Source organism: Pyrus communis, chromosome 14 (assembly GCF_041283825.1).
Source record: "Pyrus communis isolate YQ-2024b chromosome 14, ASM4128382v1, whole genome shotgun sequence".
NCBI lineage: Eukaryota > Viridiplantae > Streptophyta > Magnoliopsida > Rosales > Rosaceae > Pyrus > Pyrus communis.
The window spans coordinates 6781914-6801764 of NC_142578.1; the positions used below are offsets into that span (position 1 = coordinate 6781914).

The 19851-nt window shown below is 33.8% G+C and overlaps 2 protein-coding genes across 5 annotated transcripts; one reads left to right on the forward strand and one right to left on the reverse strand.

The window, feature by feature from the left end:
- Positions 1-8984: 8984 nt before the first annotated feature.
- LOC137713843 (ethylene-responsive transcription factor ERF114-like) lies at positions 8985-10420 on the forward strand. The gene is made up of 2 exons (XM_068453198.2): positions 8985-9396; positions 9764-10420. The coding sequence occupies exons 1-2, from the start codon at positions 9249-9251 to the stop codon at positions 10243-10245; spliced, it is 630 nt and encodes a 209-aa protein (XP_068309299.2). The 5' UTR covers positions 8985-9248; the 3' UTR covers positions 10246-10420.
- A 6229-nt stretch (positions 10421-16649) lies between these two features.
- Positions 16650-18474, reverse strand: LOC137713686 (mitochondrial import inner membrane translocase subunit PAM16 like 2). 4 transcript variants are annotated; one of them, XM_068453018.2, is made up of 5 exons: positions 18332-18474; positions 18083-18179; positions 17407-17494; positions 17117-17247; positions 16650-16997 (listed from the first exon to the last, which is right to left on the reverse strand). In XM_068453018.2, the coding sequence occupies exons 2-5, from the start codon at positions 18083-18085 to the stop codon at positions 16869-16871; spliced, it is 351 nt and encodes a 116-aa protein (XP_068309119.2). In that variant the 5' UTR covers positions 18086-18179; positions 18332-18474; the 3' UTR covers positions 16650-16868. The 4 variants fall into 4 exon arrangements, with proteins under 4 accessions (XP_068309119.2, XP_068309120.2, XP_068309121.2 ...); XM_068453019.2 differs by having other exon boundaries at positions 18083-18153; positions 18332-18435; XM_068453020.2 differs by lacking the exon at positions 18083-18179 and having other exon boundaries at positions 18332-18420.
- Positions 18475-19851: the final 1377 nt, after the last annotated feature.

Sequence of the window (19851 nt, forward strand, 5' to 3'; positions counted from 1 at the left end):
TGTTTAGATGAGGGAAATAAACTTGAAATTTTGACAAAGTTTGAATTTATATTTTGACATGTATCAATTCCCTTGTTTGGATTCGTAAATAGAAATTTAGAATTTCCATGAGAGTTTAAAAATAAAAAATTCCGTATTCAAATTTTATTGCTCTTTTAGGTTAACCAAAAAGTAAATTCACAAATTCTAGAAAATAAAACTATGTGAAAAAAATTTCATTAACATTATGTTTGGATGAGGGAAATAAACTTGAAATTTTGACAAAGCCAAAATTTATATTTTGACATGTATCAATTCTCTTGTTTGGATTCATAAATAGAAATTTAGAATTTCCACGAAAGTTTAAAAATAAAAAAGCTTGTATTCAAATTTTATTGTTCTTTTAGGTTAACCAAAAAGTAAATTCACAAACTCTAGAAAATAAAACTCTGTCATTTCAATTTCCATCATTTTAAAATTCCTTAGTAATCTTAAGTTTCCTCATCCAAATATAATGTAAAAGGAGCCAAGTGCTTCCAGTGTTTTCTATAGACAACACTTCTAAGTGGAAGCACCTACCTAGGAGGTGCTTCTAAAAATTCCACTCTAAGTGCTTCTATTTCTTACCCAAATCGATTTTAAAAGTTTTTCCAAACAACTATTTTTCAAAATAGCAACGCTTTTACTCATTTGGAAGCGCTTTTAGCTCTTCATAAGTACTTGCCAAATGAGCCCTACATTTATCATATTTTTCATATCATATTTGTATTATTTCTCTAATTGAGATAAAGCCTGTCAATACAAGTATGTCTCATATCTATTAAAAAGATGGTATAAATATAATATAAAAATATAACAAGAGTGACATTTAAGGAACTCTTTCAATTATCTTCATCCTGTAAGCCGTTTTTTACTCGCATCACACTGGTGACTCACTGATCTATTACTTCATGGTTTCTACATACAATTGTGATTTTACAACTTGGTAAATTATATTTCCTCACAATATATATGTGTATATATATTGATAAAATGGTTAAACATGTATAACAGTAATACATACTTAGATGTTTATCTTGAGGTACTTTTTCTAACAATGAAAGATGTCACAAGTTTGAAACATTATCTCCTATTAATAAATAAAATAATATATAATATATAAAATAATAATAAGGGAGCTTTATATATAGAGACAAAAACTTTTATTATATTTCAAGGAACTTCACAAGTTTTTAAATATGTCAAGAAGAGATAGAAGCATAAAAACAATTAAAGCCCAGCCCAAAAACATGAAAATAATGTTTTAAAATACCAACCATACCCTTAAGATTTTAGGCTTTTAATAGAACCCAACCCTCAAAATTTCAACAAAATTAATATGTGCCATAAGCTCAACACATCATCAACTATTTCTACATAATCAGTTTTGAAACTATATGTAGAATAAGTTTGTATCATTTATCATTTTTGCAGAATTAGTTTAACCCGTCTTCGACCGCTTTTGTAGAATCAATTCAACCTGTCCTTGACTATTTTCGCAGAATCAGTTCACCTGTCTTCAACCATTTTTGCAGAATCAGTGCAACCCGTCATCGATCATTTTCGCAGAATCAGTTCACCCGTCTTTGACTATTTGCAAAATCAGTTCAACCCGTCTTCGAAGATGGGTGAACTGATTCAGCGAAAATAGTCGATGACTGGTTGAACTGAGTCTGCAAAAATTGTCAAAGACAGCTAAACTGATTCTGCGAAAATGGTCGAAGATGAGTTGAACTGCATTTGCAAAAATGGTCGAAGACAGGTTAAACTAATTTTGCAAAAATGATTCAGGACTGATTGAATTGATTATAGTAATAAATGATACAAACTTATTCTATATATAGTTTCAAAACTGATTCTATAGAAATAGTCGAGGATGGGTAGAGCTTATGGCACATATTAATTTTGTTGAAGTTTTGAGGGTTTGGTTCTATTAAAAGCCTAAAATCTTAGGGGTATGGTTGATATTTTAAAACATTGTTTTCATGTTTTTGGGATGGGCTTTAAATGTTTTTATACTTTTGTCTTTTATTAACATGTTTAAAAACCTAAACTAGTGAAGTTCCTTAAAATATAGTAAATTTTTTTGTCTCTATATATAGAGCACTTGCAGTTAATTAGTACTACAAAAGCAAAAATGCATAATTCATGGAAGAAGAAAAACACAAAAGAAGTGCTCTTTAAGACTTTAACTCGGTTACTATGAGGGATTTTCTAGTGTACTGGAACGTAGCTCGGGTTACCAAACAATATTGTAATACAAGTGGATGGATACTTAAAAAAAAATTACAACCACTTGTAGCTCGGGTTTCTCGGTGTAACGCCTTGACCCAAAAATTTTATTTCGGAAACTAATTTTGGTGAAAGGCCAAAATTAAACTCTTGTTTAATTAACTACCATTAATCACAATTCTTTATTTAAATTTCCTAATTACTCACAAAATTTACTCACCAAAACATAAGACTTAATTTCATCTTATTCATCGAATTTCTTTTCTTAGATCAATTTCCTAACAAAATATAATTCTCGATTATTTAAGGCCGCATCTAACTCCTGTTAGACTGCCTACGTACCCTTGAGTGGAATCAAGTTTTTCGTAGTTCACCATTCATCCTTTTATCCATTTCCGAAAATATTCTAGTAATGGAAATATTCAACATTAGCTTTCACAATCGAATCACCTCAAATGGGTACCAATTATGGATTTAAAATATCAAAATTTGCATGAAAAGGCAACGTCGGCCCACTGGCCATGCGCCGTCGTAGGTGGCAGTTTCTAACGAACGAAAACTCAATTTTCCAATTAAAACTAAAAATTACCAAATTTTACAGGCAAGTAGATTCAATGAGAGGAACAACTTTCATATCTGGGCCGAAGTCCAATTCGGCCGAAAAACCCTCTGAAAGTCCTTCGATCCGCAGGAAACCCTAAAAAGGGTCCACTTCGATTCGATCAATCCAGTGTTCCATCACCCCAAAATATGTTTGGGGTTTGTTCCTGGAATAAAAAAAAATTGAATGATGGTGGTACTCGACGGTGATACCTACACAATTGGCCGATTGCTGCCGCACCCCTAATGGATCCCGACGACATGTTTTAGGAGAAATCAAAGCCAATTTCCCTCAATTTCTGGGTGAAAATGGAAGGAAATGGATCAGGGATGTTTCTCAAGTATTTTCCCCGTCAAAGTGCACCGGAAAAGTGGCCGAAAAGGATCGATTTTGGCCGTGATACCCGGTCGGGTCGCACGGGTCAAGGGGAACCCGTTTTTCCCCTCCTATTTTTCCTTCCTTTCTCTCCTTTCCCCTCTTCCCATTGGCCTATCCTGTTCCTCTCTCCTCTCCCTATTCGCCCCAATCTCTTCTCCTTTCTCTCCCCAAACTCTTCTCTTCTCCCATCTCTCTTCCTGCCATCTGGCAGGTTCCAAACTTTTTTTCTTTTGTTTTTTTTTAAGGGAATTTTTATTAGCACTCCAAAAATTTCATTCTACACTCCAAACTTTCTATATTTGGAAAGAAAAATACATTTGTGAAGAGTGTAGAATGAGATTTTTGGAGTGCCAATAACACTTCCTTTTTTTAAAGCCTCTAATTCATTTGTTTCAACTTCGGTTCACAAACGGTTTTCGCCCACGCTTTCGTAGGGTCGAGCTCTAACCAATTTATATCAAGAAATACGATAAAATATATGAGGATAAAATACGTCCTCGTAAAATTACATGTAGTCAACTAGGGCATTTTCGTCTTTTCCACTTATTAATAAATTTTTCAACATAAATTATAATAAATCCCATAAACAAAATTCTAAAATTCCTCTAATCAAATTTTCATAACCATAATCTATTTATTCTCTATTTACTCCACATATTCATATATTTTTAATTTTCAGGGTACTACATTCGGCATCGAACTTCAACGATCCAAACCGTCTATTTTGTAAGTCTCGATTCATAGATGAACGCACCCTACATCGAACTTCAAAGATCTGAACCGTCTACTTTGTAAGTCTCGATTCATAAATCATCCTTGTAAAAATTCAATTCAATCTGAAACCATTTGCCTATTTAATTATCACGATGAAATTTCATGTTTTCTTAGAACAAAGTGTTTGTCAATTCTTAGAACTTAATTAGATGTGAATGGGGATTAGGTGTGGGGTCCATTCTACATCAAACTTCAACAATCTGAACCATGTATTTTGTAAGTCTCGTTTCATAGATCATTCTTACAAAAATTCAATTTAATCCGAAATTATTTGCCTATTTAATTATCAAGATAAAATTTCATTGTTTCTTATATAACAAAGTATTCGTTAATTTCTTTGAACTCAATTAGAAGTCTTAAACATTTCCGATTTGGCTATACTTTGCAAGAATGATCTATGAGGTGCAATTTGAAAAAATAGACGATTTAGATCGTCAAAGTTTGATATGATGTAGACCCTATAACTAATTCCTATTTTTCTAAATAAAAAAATAGGAATCCTTTTTTAAGTTTCCTATATATATGTATGTATGTATGTATGTATGTATATCTGCAATTCTGCATCCGGTGACTTCCTTGTCAAAAAATAAATACAAAATAGAACCATCGAAAAGCGGCTGAATTGACAGAAAAAATGTAACACTCACGATTTTGATGAAATCTATTAAATAATTTTTGTATTTATGACTTAAGCTGCTACTTCGTGTGGCTCCTTTAGACGGCTTCTCTTTGACGATGCTCTTTGTCGGTTCCATTTGTCCCCCTTCTCGGCTCCAGTCGTTTTCGAGCTCAACTTGTTTGTTTATGTTTCCTTCTTCTTTTTTTTCATTTTAATGCTTTCTAATTTTTTATTTCTAATGAGAATATTTTGTACACACTAATATCTATTCTGGAAAAGTATTTTCACAAAAATTTATTAAGAGGTCTTTTTAGTCGTCGATTGTTAGTTGCAAATATAATTGCGGTCACGTAGTTTGGTGATATTCCAATGTAATTCTTCTTTTTTATTTTAGACTTGATGTCCCGTTGTCAACAAAGAAAAAAAAATGTATTGGGAGTTGACTGCTCACCCCGTTATGGCTAATTGGTGCACCTTATTTTAAAAAAAAAAATATTTTTGGCACTATAAAAATCTAATAGTTTTGCTATCACTATTTCTTTAGGAATGTGATTGTGTAAATTTAAAGTATGAATCCCAATAGGATTTGGAGATCAATCTTTATAGGCTTTGTTTACTTGTAAGACAAGAAAGTCCATCATGATTAGTATCAATAATAGCCAGTCAAGAGGTGATACTATTCACAAAACATCTGAGCCCTTCTATCTCACACCCACTCTTAAATTTTAGTTTCACAACACGTTATGAGCACGAACGTGCCTACCATGGAGTTGAACCCGACCAAAGATGCTACCTAGGCCTTGAGATAAAAAAATCAAGCATCTGAAGAAGGCCTTACACAACTCAACTCACACCCTTGGTCTGGAGATTGACGACTTTCTACAACCTCAGGTCGGTCAACAGTTCGCTGCTGAGCTCCGGTTCCAAGACTACGTAGAGTGTTACAAGAAGATGAAGGTGACTCACCCCAACATGATCTTGATGTCAGGGATTATGAGCTGGGCTCTGAGTTCTCATGGTTGACAAGCCTCCGTCTGTCAATTATTCCACCCAACAGTCTCCTGATGTGACATCCCACATCGCCCAAGGGAGTGATCCTTATATGTATATTCTCATCCCTACTTAGCACGAGGCCTTTTGGGAGCTCACTGGCTTTGGGTTCCGTAGGAACTCCGAAGTTAAGCGAGAAGGGGGCTAAAGCAATCCCATGATGGGTGACCCACTGGGAAGTTGCTCGTGAGTTCCCAAAAAAAACAAAACCGTGAGGGAATGGTAAGCCCAAAGCGGACAATATCGTGCTACGATGATGGAGCGGGCTCGGGAAGTGGTCCCACCCGGGCTTGGATGTGACAATTTGGTATCAGAGCCTAACCCTGGTTGCGTGTGTGCCGACGAGGACGTCGGGCCCCTAAGGGGGGTGGATTGTGACATCCCACATCGCCCAGGGGAGTGATCCTTATATGTATATTCTCATCCCTACTTAGCACGAGGCCTTTTGGGAGCTCACTGGCTTTGGGTTCCGTAGGAACTCCGAAGTTAAGCGAGAAGGGGGCTAGAGCAATCCCATGATGGGTGACCCACTGGGAAGTTGCTCATGAGTTCCCAAAAAAAACAAAACCGTGAGGGAATGGTAAGCCCAAAGCGGACAATATCGTGCTACGATGATGGAGAGGGCTCGGGAAGTGGTCCCACCCGGGCTTGGATGTGACACCTGAGCACACCTCAGAGCCAACCAACACACACATTGGCGGAGGCACATGAGGACTACGGTAGTCCTAGGCCTACATTTACTTGAAAAAACAAGATTAGTATTACACCTATATCCACTGCTTTGTAACCCTTCTCAACACTTAACACAAATCCAATCTATCTCTTCATTTAAATCTCATTCCAAAATTAAGTATAATATTTCAAATGGTCATTTATCACAAATCAATGACATTAAATTAAAACCCATCATTCACTTTTAACTAAAAAAATCATCTTCCACTCATGCACTGGTGGAGCTATTCTCCTATTTTTCTTCAGTTTCATATATTTAGCCATTCCAAATCCCAAATTTATTGAATAAGAACAATAAGGTTAGTGAAACTCTATTGTTCTCCATAAAATATTAGTTTCTATTCTATCCTACCTCTTACTTGAGTTTTAGGGTTTGCAAAATTTTTAGTAATTCTCACTATTGAGTTTAATAATATTTTTCAGTAGTAGATGACACGATGCAATGGTTTCAAAATATGAAATTCATCGAGAATAACTATGATTACTATAAATAGATAAAATTATCTATGCATATGTAATTTTGACTACTTAATTATTTGGATGTATATATTATGATGTTTTGCATTAGTAAGTTTATAACCACTATTCATTTTGTCTTCTTCTATAATTGTGTGAGGCCCCTCTTCACAACAAATCCTCGCCCCCGCCACTAAACATACAGTCAGCCGACCATCCAGCTGATCTTCTTGAGCATAATAATCCAGAAACCTCAGATCCGAGTAGACCAGCCCCGCAATGTTTAGTTTCCAGTGCTTTTCTCTTCTTTTTTAAGTTTTTCAAGTAACAGAACAATTCTAAGTTGTAATAATTTGTTCCTTTTTGCTTAGACATGCCTTAAGGGTCATTTTAAATATGTTTATGAAGTGTGTTTTTTTATCCTTTATCGTTATATGGATGTGTGGTAGAGCATGGGATATTTTTAGCATGAAGTGACAATTGGTTTAAATTTTCAGGTAATTAGTGGTTGGGAAAATATGTATGTGCAAGCATCAGTGGAGCGAAGACCAATTTGGCTAGCTTTGTTTTTCGACAAACTTCTTTTTTTTTTTTTTTTTTTTTTTTAAGGAAAAAAAGAAAAACCCTCCGCGTGGGAGTACATCTCTTGCACCCGCATTCACTGAGGTCAGGCAAGTCTTCCATTTACAAACGGTGGTTTGATGTTCCTACCCCTCTTACACAGCACTCGGCTAATGTAGGACTTATGCACTTCATTAGCTAGCCTTTAAACAAAACACTAACCATTTAGAGCGTTCGTCTTTAAAAAAATATTACCTCACTCGACCTCTCGTGAGTGGATTTAACAACTGATCCTTGTGATCTGGTGGTCCACTACCGCCCATGGTCCTTCCTTTCATTGTTGGACTTTTACTTGTCTGCTTGCTCAGTTTGACCACTTAGTATTGTTGGAGTTGTACCCTAAAAGTGAATTTCGTAATTGGATATTACGTAACAACTTCAAATTAATTAATAAATAAATGGACAAGGTTTATTCATTTATGAGTTTGGCTTTATATTATTGAGATAATTTATTGTGAATGAGTCTATGGGATTTAAGGTATGGAAGCAAGGTCCCAAATGAGGTTAGGACAGGGAGACTTGTATTCCATACTCACTTAGTCCTTAAATAAAGTACCTAGCCATTTAGAAAGTCAATTGGACATTGACGATCTAGAAAGGTTGGTGTATATTGCATTAAGGTTAGCATGACTTCGTGCTACGCGTGTTGGACACGTGGTGGATATACATGTGCTTGTATGTTGAACAGATTCATTGAACACCAACTGTCCAAGAAGCTTAAACAATGCAAATACTTTTTAGACTTGAGGCATCATATTCTAGAATTCATTTTTGACAAATTTTTCCCAAGTCGAGAATCCTACAAATTAATATGAAAGAATTGGTACATATAAGAAAAGTCATGAAGCTGAATAATTTTAAATATTTTGCACGTATAAGTCCTTGACAACATTATACTTCAAAGAAAATACTTCAAAACCCAAAAATTTGGGGGAAAAAACAACTAACTATTCAAACCTAAGAATCAATTATAGTCAGACAAGTGGCTAAATGAGTTTGGGGAGGAGGTGGTGGTGGTGGTTTTGAATTGAACTTTTGATGTGTTGTTATATAAAACTTGCACTTATCATGATATTTTTCAATTTCTTTTCAATGTGAAAGAGACATAGTAGTTTTAACTCTCGTTTGATCCTAATCTAAACTCGATATATTAGGAAAACTAGAGCTTAGCACTAAACTCATGATAACGAGTACTTTTCATATTTGTTGGTTGGATTAGGGGTAAGGTAATTATTACAGTTGGATGACTAGCATCACATTGAGTTAGGAACCTCCATCGTCCAACTTGCTAAATTTTGGATATATCTGTATTGGTGTGTATCCAAGTGTAAAAGAATAATGAAGAATAAATAAATTAAATTTTATATATATATATATATATATATATATTTATATGTTATATTTAAATGAAGAAATAATGTTGGAGGAATAATGTGGATTCTTCAAACGTTCACACCAGGATGACGAAATATATATAAGCATAGAGTTTCCTGTAGCAAACCCTATCTCCCACCTCTCTTCTTCCTCCTCTCTCCTCTCATCTCTTTTTATCTTTCCTTATTTTCTGTCTTTTTCTTAATGCACGCAGCAAAGCTAAACAAATTTGAATCAGATCCTGACTCATATATAACATCAAAGTATTAATAGCTAGACAAAGTGGATCTAATACATGGGAAGAGGCCACTGGCTTCGGTTGAATCGGAGGAGAAAGAGGAAGATCAAATATTTCCTGTTTACTCAGCTCGATCTCAGCAAGACACTTCTGCCATGGTTTCAGCTCTAGCTCAGGTGATCGGAAATAATAGTGACCAAATTAATAACCCACTTGATCAAGTGCAAGGAATAAGTTCGTTAATCACCTCACAGTCTAGCCCTACCGAGACTCAATCTCAACCAGTACTACTTCAAGATCAAGGTAATATATCCTATATTATTATCAACAATGAATTAATCTTCATTTTAACTCTCTTTCTGAAAAAAAAAAATAATTATTTGATATATTTTTTTTCTTCAACTATTTGATTTATTTCCAGCAACACTACTTGATCTCCTTCATAAGGGATTTAGGGCTCCTGTAACCAATTAGTTATGTGGATTGAGGAGTAATTTCTGCATCCCTATTTCCTCCTGCTGCTCCTGTAACCAATTAGCAATGTGTATTGACTATATTCAACTAACGCGATCCCTCTATCATTATTCAAACTAACTTAAGTAACATATGAAATAATTCTTTTTTGTTTTTTTGTTCTTTAAAGAAATTAATAATATACGTTTGTGTGAAGGGAATTTGAGGAGACAACACTATAGAGGAGTGAGGCGGAGACCATGGGGAAAGTGGGCGGCGGAGATTCGTGATCCGAATAAGGCAGCTCGAGTGTGGCTCGGCACTTTCAACACAGCCGAGGCTGCAGCTCTAGCTTATGATAGAGCTGCTCTCAGGTTCAAAGGAAGCAAAGCTAAGCTCAACTTCCCCGAAAGAGTAGTTCAAGGGAGCTCTGAGTCAGGTTGTCTCACAATAACTACTCAATTACAATACAGCTTGAACAATATTCCTCCTGAGGCTAATATTTCTCGACCAACATATTCCAATGTTTTCGATCATGCACGATATAATAATGTCACATGTACGTCGTCGTCCTCCATGCCATCTCAACAAGCTGCAGAGCTCCAAAGCTTTTCGATGCAGTTTGGTTCTTCTTCAAGTTCGAGTTCGGTTCCTCCTTATAAGTATAGGAAAGACTTTGACGGAAGTCACTCAAGATGATGAATAGTGAACTAATCACTAGGGTGAACGCTTGGAGAGACTGAACGATTAAGGAGAGTAAATGGCTCATATAATTTTGATGTATGTGTGTTTTTCTTTCGTTTTTTTATTTTTGTTTAATTTCTTCTGGACTAAAACAACTTTCAGTTTTTATCACAGTTCACTTCAGTTTGCATTTGATGAGGACTAATTTGACAAGAAGCTATATAAATTTCCCACGCATGTGTGTGCAACCTTATGTATGGGAATTGATTTTTGCAGATCTCCTTTTTTACTCGTGCACACTTTGTACATAGCGTGCAGAATGAGGAAAAAAGAAAAACACATTTAAAGAATAGCTGGGCCTTTCCACTTTTTTACTTAGATTTATCAAGATGGAATAATGAAGTTAATTTGAGCAAGCATGAATCAACTCATATATGATGCATGCAATAATTGTGGTGTAAGAGAAATTCCATGATGTATGAAACGAAGTTAATTAATCAAGCAAGCTTGCTAACTTAACTATGTAAGTATGTATTTTGCATGAATTTTGTGCACATATATACATTACATAGAGCCCAAAGGAAAGTACAGACCCTAACAAACGAAAAAGTGAGAGCGCTAAACGTGTACCCGTCAGATCTGGTCATGGTTTTATAACCATATAATATATAGATCTATGCTGCACATTGTAGCTTTTTGAGTTTTATATAAAAAGTTTTGACGAAAAGTTTATGATACTGTTCATTTTAACGAAAAATTATATTTTTATATTAAAAAATCAATCCTGATATTATTCAATTTACCCTTTATTTTGTTCTTATCATTAAAACTCAAAGTTTTCAAACCTTTTTCATTAATTTTCCTCTATATACATATATATATATACATATATAGTTTATTAAGTACTTAAAAACCTAGAGATAGATCGATATGTATTTGATAAAAATAAAAATAAAAATAGATCGATCTGTCTGTGAATCGTGTGTACTCTCGATGTGAGGATTGTCACCGAATTCGGCAGTGAGTGAGAAAAGTTCGGAGTTAAAACACGACAACTGGGGTCTGAAAATTGTGGCTGTTCTGGCATCGATTTGATATATGCAATGTGTGGTTATTAATTACAAGGGTCTCACGCGTTTGTTAGGAGGGATTTTTCAATATAATCGATACACGAAATGATACATTACGTGTCATTATACAAATTATAAGATATATGTACTAAAAAGTTAATAACTTAAAAAATAAAATTTCCCACCAGTTTTATTAAAACACATGATGTACCAGTATTCCCAAAATTTTCTGATTTGTTAGCCTTTCACTCATACACAATATCTGACAGGGCTGGTTACTTTTTACTGGCTGGTTTTGTCAATTCAGAGAAACGATTATTTAAATGGAAGATGATTCTTTATCACCCTAATTTTCTACCATTCCATCTCCTCTTATTTTAACAGTTACGGTTAAATCACGTTAACATCTTATATTGATTTTTTTATAGAGATAATAAGACAAAAAATAATGTGTGAGATAAGAGAATGGAAGGGGATGAGAATAGGAGGGTAGAGAATCATCCTCCTATTTAAACCTGACAAGTCTTGACAAGTTTTTCACTTTTGTGTATTCAAATAAAAATAATAATGTTACTTAAACTTATGATAATAAACGATTTAATCATCCTTGTAAAGTGTTCAGTTTCTATGTGATATTAGTTTGGATAATGTTAGAGATATCAAAATTTTAAATCTAATGATGTATTACTAATAGAAAATAAACATGTTAATCAATATTTAATTAATAATTTAAGGATTTTTTAATAACATCCCATAAATTATTGAATACACCCCACGTAATATTTAGTGTTAAATGACTTGTATAAAATGACTATTTAAACCCTATTTTTCTCAAAAAAACCTAAAATTTAAAAATAAAAAAAATAAAAAAGCAATTATTTTCTTCCTACACCCCAAATCATGAAAAATAAAATCCTAAAACTACCCGTAAGTTTATTTATAATTTTGTACACACCTACACTCACAATGTCTTGTCATTATGTTTTTTTTTTTATTAACTGAAAGTATTCTGCAACATAACAGGCTAAGATATATTATGAAATATTCAAATCTTCTTTGAGATAGTTTAGTAGTGTTTTTTTTTCTTTTGCTAAATTTTTTTAAGCATGCTTGCTGTTTATTTCTTAAGATGGGTGAGGATGCAATATCATTCAAGCATGATTGCATAACCGAATTTTTAACCTGGGAACAGCAGGGTATAAATGGTCTCTGGTGAAAAAATGATCTTCTTGGCTAAATTGGTTGTGGGCACTGAACTTTTCGGATTTGACATTTAGATAGATTAGTAAATTATGAGCTCTAATAAAAAAAATGATCTTCATGGCTAAATTGGTATTTAAACAAAGCAAGTGAATACCATCATCCCCAACCAAGATGCCAACACCTAGTCCCTTACGTTAACACGAGTCACCGAGAGGAGATAGTTCAACATGTTAAATAGAAGCAAAGGAGAAAGTCAAAGTAGCAAAACTATCTGTTGGACAAAAAGAAGGAAACGAAAGATCATTCCATGGAAAATAATGAAAACCATATAAGCAAGAATATGAGCTCGGATCAAATTTTTATAATGTTTTATTTAAGGTAACAGATGCATCGACTAACAGAACTTTAATATAATAAAATTTAATGAATGTGGGGTGTATGTGAAAATATAAGGTGTATGTTGAGAACGTGAGGTGTGAAGGTATTATAGAGAAGTATATGAGGTGTATGAAGATAATTTTTAGTTGAAAAAGTAAATGTGGGGTGTATTAAGTATGTGGAGTTTATTCAACAATATGTGAGGTGTTAATATAATAAGCCATAATTTAATCATCAACAAATATATCATTTTGTTTTCAAATTTAATTTAAAAAATTAAATCTCTCTAATATTATCCTATTAGTTTTGGAGGCAGATTCTCTGCCTCCCACTTCATGTGCTCTCCTGTTTTTGTGATCACGGTTAAGCTACGTCAATATTTTATATTACTATTTATTTTTATCTTATTATCTTTATAAAAAAATAATATAAAACATTAACATGACTTAACAATGATTACATAAAACGGAAAGACACGAAAAGTAGGAGGGCAAATAATCTGCCTCCATTAGTTTTCATCTATTCCAAAGTCAAAAATACGGTTTTAAACCATCATTGTAGTATATGGATCTACCACTAGTGGAAGCTCGAGTGTTTCGCAAATATTTTTCTCAATTTTCTTTTTAGGTAAGCGTTCAACTTCAACACATGGATCCATTTAGTCTTTAGGTAAGAACCGCCGCTACCTAAGCTCTCTTTCTTTCTTTCCTTTTTTTTTTTTTTTTCCTTTTTTTGGTCGAAACCTAAATGTTTTCAGAATTATGACCCGGACGATCATTGAGCTTTCTATCCTCTTCCAATAATAGTATAAGCCATGTACAAAACATCACCCATCAAAAATTCCTAATCTCTATTAATATTCCTTGCACTTTTGACTTCAAACTTGGAGCAAAGTCTCCACTCCACGACCACCACCTGATTCACTTCTCTTCAGTCTTCACCACCACTTAATCACCTAATTTCTGACTTTAAGTTCTCTATTTTAGTCTAAATTAACCATATAGTATGTTACAATTAATGTGCATTGGATGGAAACAATTGAATTCATAATATAGATTATAGTTATTGTTAATTTGTTACGATTTTTTTATATTGTTTTGATCATGTGTTGGTTAGTTCATATATATTTTTTAGCTTCATAAATTGATATAATTTTTTGTTTTGATTATTTGATATGTGTAGAAATTAGACGTATGAAACAATATTACAAGCGAAAATCATCATTGATTAGTTCGAACAATCCTATTCCAAATAGTTCAACTCCAATTTTGGATAGTTCTAAATCATCATGGATCTGTTCTTTCTTATATTGACAATGAAACTATCATGACATATTTTAGAGTACGAAACCTCGTTGTGGACAAATTCCGTCTTTGTAGCTTGTAATGTTGTTTTTACAAAGATTATGAATGAAAAGTTGATAGTTGATCATTTAATTATTCAATGTTATTTTCGTCTAATTTTTTTGGAGATTTATATTGAGATACCACCCGATGTTAAAATCCCGAATCCGTCACTACATGTCACGTGTTTAAGTTTGACAAGAATTCTCACAAGGTTGACTTTGAGGACTAATGATTCACATTTTATCAATTTTATAATGGTTTAATAAATTTTTAATTCATTAATCAATACTACGAAGTACTAATATTTTCCGGTTTAAAAATAGAGTAATGGTAGGTAGACTAAATTTATAGACTTAATTTCTAAACGAAATGATATGTCACCAATAAGAAATAAGTATGTTAATCAACACTTAACTAATAATTCAACCATCAACTTCCATGTCATTTAATTTACAAAATTTGGTCTACAAATTGGGGAATGCTATGGAGAATAAATTGTCATACTAAATTTGGAAACAAATGATATGTCACAAAAAAAAAAAAAAGTTCATTGTTCAATACTTAAGCAATAATTCAATCATCAACTTCTATGTCATTTAATTTACAAATTTGATCTCTCTAACATTACCTCTATAAATTTAGTCTCTTTAACATTACCGATAAAAATATAAACGTAAGTTGTAGTCAAAGTCCTTGCTAAAAACAAAAAAAAAAAAGAGCAGAGGGAAAGTAAGTCTTCCGCTCCACGTATGAGTGGTGGGACGAGTGGCAAAAATTAGTTTGGCGGAAAAGGGGAAAAAGTCGGCTGGTGTTGACTTGAGCGCTCCAGTCTCCACGCCAAATTGCCAAATATGGATCAACCGTTCGAGTTTTGTGGTCCACTGCCTCTGTCTCTGCTTCCTTTTCATGCCCGGCTCTTGCTTTTTTTGTCGCCTCCAAATTTTCAAATCTTTCGGCCTTCACATTCGCCTCTTGCTACAAAACGAGTATTGGTCGCTGTCCTGCAGGTGCTACATTCTAGATTCCAATTTTATACCAATTTTTTATTTTTAAATTTAAAAAAATTGATTCGGTACGGTTTGTTACCAAACCTAAGACGGAAACTGAACCAACTAAACACTGAACGGACCGATCTTGTACCATGCCGAAGTGAGCCGAAAAGAAACCGAACAGACCGGGGTTGCCTAGGCCTACATACAAGAATTCAATTTTATACCAATTTTCTTTTCCTCTTTTTTTTTTCATCTAAGAGATACGATGAAAGTGATTTATGCACATCTCGTTTATTTTACTTGATTTGTTTATTTACTTATCATTTTTAAATTAAATAATTAAATGAAATTCAAAGACGCTTGGAAGAATGAAAAAAAGTGTCCAAATTATTTCTCTACTCTAAGCTACGAAAAAGAATTTGAACTTGAGTTATGGTGAATAATACGTTGTTGTAGCTGCGAGTGAAAATTATTTCTCTGTAAAAAGAAATATAATATTGGATGCATTGTGTACATAGACGGATTCATTAAGGAACTTGGATGGTCATGGAACCATCCAAAAGTACGGAAAGTGGCTATTAGGACATCAGAAGACCACCCAAGTCTACACTATGGTGAGGAGCAGAGCATCAACAGCTTAGCCAAAACTACGTCATTCGTCAGGTCATTAAAAAAGCAAAAAATTAAAGCCACGTGCACGCAGCACGGCCTTTAGACTTCACTTAATTAAAAGTCCAAAAGACTTAACAGCATCTTCTAGAACCACGTGAAAAAACACTCAACTCACATTTTAAATTCAAACCATTTAATAAAAAATTAAAGCCCAAAAGACTTTAAACCTTCGACTTCACTTTACCAAATTCCAATTTTCTATTACGAAACTTTGACGTGAAGTCTTTGTAGTTGTAATGTTGTTTGCACAAACATTATGAATGAAAATTTGTAGCCTCTCGTTTAATTTTTCAATGTTATTTTGTCTACATTATTATGTTTTTAACTCTTTATTAGAACAACCCAATGTTACAATCCTGAATCCGTCAATGTACAACTGTTATAAATTTCATAGTTAACAAGAAATAAGGTAGAGTTGCCAATTCGATGGACCAGCCCCAAAACTATCGGACATAGGAGGATTAAGTTGGGCCTATTTAGTCCGACTTCAAGTTGGTGTTGGGCCGGACCAGATTTGGGCCAGAATATTCTTTTCTCTCCCGGTAAATCCTAAAAACTACCCACAGAATAGTAACAAGAAATAAGCTAATTGTTGCACATAAACAGCTCATCACAGAGCCTGCTCATGGTGGAAATTTTGTTATCGCTTCGGTGGAGTTTTTCATATCACAATGCGCTAATTGTGAGAGTTCGGAATTGATAAACTTGATATATTCGAGCTATAACAATCGGGCACATAAAAATCACGAAACAAAGGATCCGGAGAACATTGAAACGTTATATTTAGGTGGCAAAACCTCAGAGGTTTAATAGCATATACAATAGGAATACAGTAGCTTGATTTAGAATAAGACCGCAATAAGCAGGTAACCGTCAATTTTTCATACCGTGTGGAGATCAAAAGAATGCTGCAGCAGCCCTAACATTGAATGCCGAGAATAATGTAATGGGAGCGAAAAATACTGTGAGCCTACAAGTTATGCATCAGGAGTCCGTTGAGCCCTCTTTGCATAAGCGCCTTCTAAGACTTCTTTAGCTCTATGGACCTTTGACTGAAGATAAAAACTTCCATTTTTGGCATTCTGCTCGAACAAGCTGTCATACCTCTTCATAAAGAAAATTTTTTCAAATGATTAACACTTCTCAGAAAATTCTACGATGACATTTACATGCAGGGAAAACAACAGAGAGAATAAATAAATAAACACAAACAAATAGAGCACACCTGCAAGATCTCCTCCCATGATGCACGCTCCGTGATACCTAGAACCTGCCTTGCCTCTGGTTCAGCCATTATTTTGCTAGCTCTCCTAATATTCTTTACTGCTTCGTTAGCAACACCATTCTTTGAGGCATCTGCATTCAGTGATAACACAAAGAGATTTATCATAAAATACAGATAGAATGTACACTTGTGATTTGCAGAGATGCAAGAAACCTGCTAGTGCCTTGTTAGAGTTTATGGAAAATATCCAAAAGGTTTTAGCTAAGATTTGGGATTGCAAGAGAGCATACTTGAGATTGCCTGCTGGTATGCACGGAGCACAGCCCTGCCCACTATTGCCGAGCCCATTACGAGCACATTGGCAAGAACTTTTGCAGCCTGCACACACAAAGAACAACTTAGCTACATAAGAAAGATTGCAGTTTCGGTGAAGGAAGAACATGAAAGTCCTGTCCAATTATAGAGCCTCAGTTGTCTTCGCGGTGCTGCAGATGGAACAAAATACAAAGATAATTGAGTTTACAGCAGGTAGGAAGTGTGTTTATGGGATAACATTCACTCTGGGCATCATTGTGGGATTCGGTTTCCTCTAAACGCTGGTATAAACCTTTCTTCTTCATTCGTGTGGACTGGCAGGCTATTGTTCCTTCCAATATTCTTTAATTTAGAAGTTTTGGAATGTTAATAAGATACATTATTAGATGTTTATGGCAAGCTGGATATTCAATGGAGAGCTTGTTCAGCAGCAAAAATCGAAACAAAACTAGCAACTCTCTCACGAACGATCACCAACATAAATACATGTACCATTAACAGACTGAATTTTAGTGGATAAATCATAAGACAAGCATCAACGAGAATACATACCATCACCGACGAAGAAGCAAATAAACCCAAGAAATTTCTATCACGAAGCTGAAGGAGAAACTAATAAATCATAAGACAAGCATCAACGAGAATACATACCATCAACGACGAAGAAGCAAATAAACCCAAGAAATTTCGCAACAGGGGAAACCCGTCAGGACCCTGGAAACCTGTAGCAGCACAATGGACACAGATACTAAACACAATCCTAACATTAGAGAGTGAGAGAAACCCTAAACAGAAAAATTTAGATAAACCCTAAACAGAAAAATTTGGAAGAAAAAAGAAGTAATTAATCGATGTACATAAATCAATTAGAGAGAAAGAGAGAGAGAGAAAGAGACTTACAGATTGAATTTGATGATGGCAGGTTTTGGTGTGATTCAAAGAAAAGGAGGGGTTAGGGTTTTAGAGATACAAAAGGGGGGAGAGAGAGAGAGATTAGAGAAGGTCGTACGCCTTGGGAAAGAAGCCAACTACAAAAAGAAAGAAACTGGATTGGGCCTAAATACCGGGATGGGCTTCAGTAAGAACATGAGTAAAAGCATGTTAGAATATTATTTTAATTATTAAAAACAAAAAAAAAATGCTATCCACGTATCCATTTTCACTTCATACCTATTCTTGTTAATTTTTTTTTTTTTATTGATTTTCTTGAATTTTTTGATCTGACAGTCAGAAATTAAGAAGAGTGTGTACAAGGTACAAATAGGTATGTAAATATCACTACATTTTTAATTAATTAGAAAAAACACACTTAATTAATTTAGAAAAAACAAAAATACACAAAAATAGAAAACAAGGAATGAGTAACCAAGTAATTACCTTTAAAATATATAAATTTAATACAAATTACCATTAAAAACATCTTCCATTAAAAATTTCATTAAAGGCCAAATTTTTTTTTCATGATCCCTGTGATAAGACACTACTTTTAAGTCGACCCCTGTGTTGAAAAAAACTGTTAATCCTACCTTGTAGTAAAGTTCATTATCAATTGTAATCCAAATCGAAATTTCGACCAAAATCCATCCACGTACAAGATGAAAGGGTCATTCCATTTTTTTTTTTCCTTTTCATTTTTAATAATCTATTTTTTTTTTAAGCATCAACAACAATATAAGAGTGTTCACATGATAATTGATTAACCAACCAAATTCAGTGTTTGCATAATAATTAATCTAGATGTGGTGAGGTACTTTGTGATTTTTCAAATCTTGATTTTGAATTCTTGGCCTTCTTAAGGGCTTGATGACGACTAGTTCGATAATATAAACCTTGTAATTTTTTTTTTTAATTGTAGTTCACAAAGTTTTAAAAATAAAAAATTTATGTCAATGTGGTGCTTTATGATTGGTTGATGCAACCAATGGAAACTAAAATGACATTTTAGCCCCTACATATGACAAACAAACGAGGAAAAATCCAATTTGAACTGTGATTGATAATGAACTTCATCACATCATTATGATTAATAGCTTTTTCCCCACGATAGTCAATTTAAAAATAGGGTATCACCACAAAGATCACAAAAAGAATTTGACTTTCATTAAAACCTTTTACACAAAAAAAATTATTATTAGCACTTAAAAAATTTAATTATCCACTTCTCAAAAGAATATTTTTCTTTTTAAATATAAAAAATTTGAAGTACACATAGCACTGGGTCGGTTCGAAACTTGAACCAAAATCCCAATCCCAATCTCAACTGCTGATCCCAAAATAATGGCCTATAAAAGTTGATCCTTATCCTGAATCGAATTTTTTAGATCTCAAAATTCAAGAATACAAAAATAGGTTTTGATTTCAAGTCAAGTCAAGAATTAAAATAAAAAATAAAAAATTTGGCCAATTTTGAAGGCCCACAA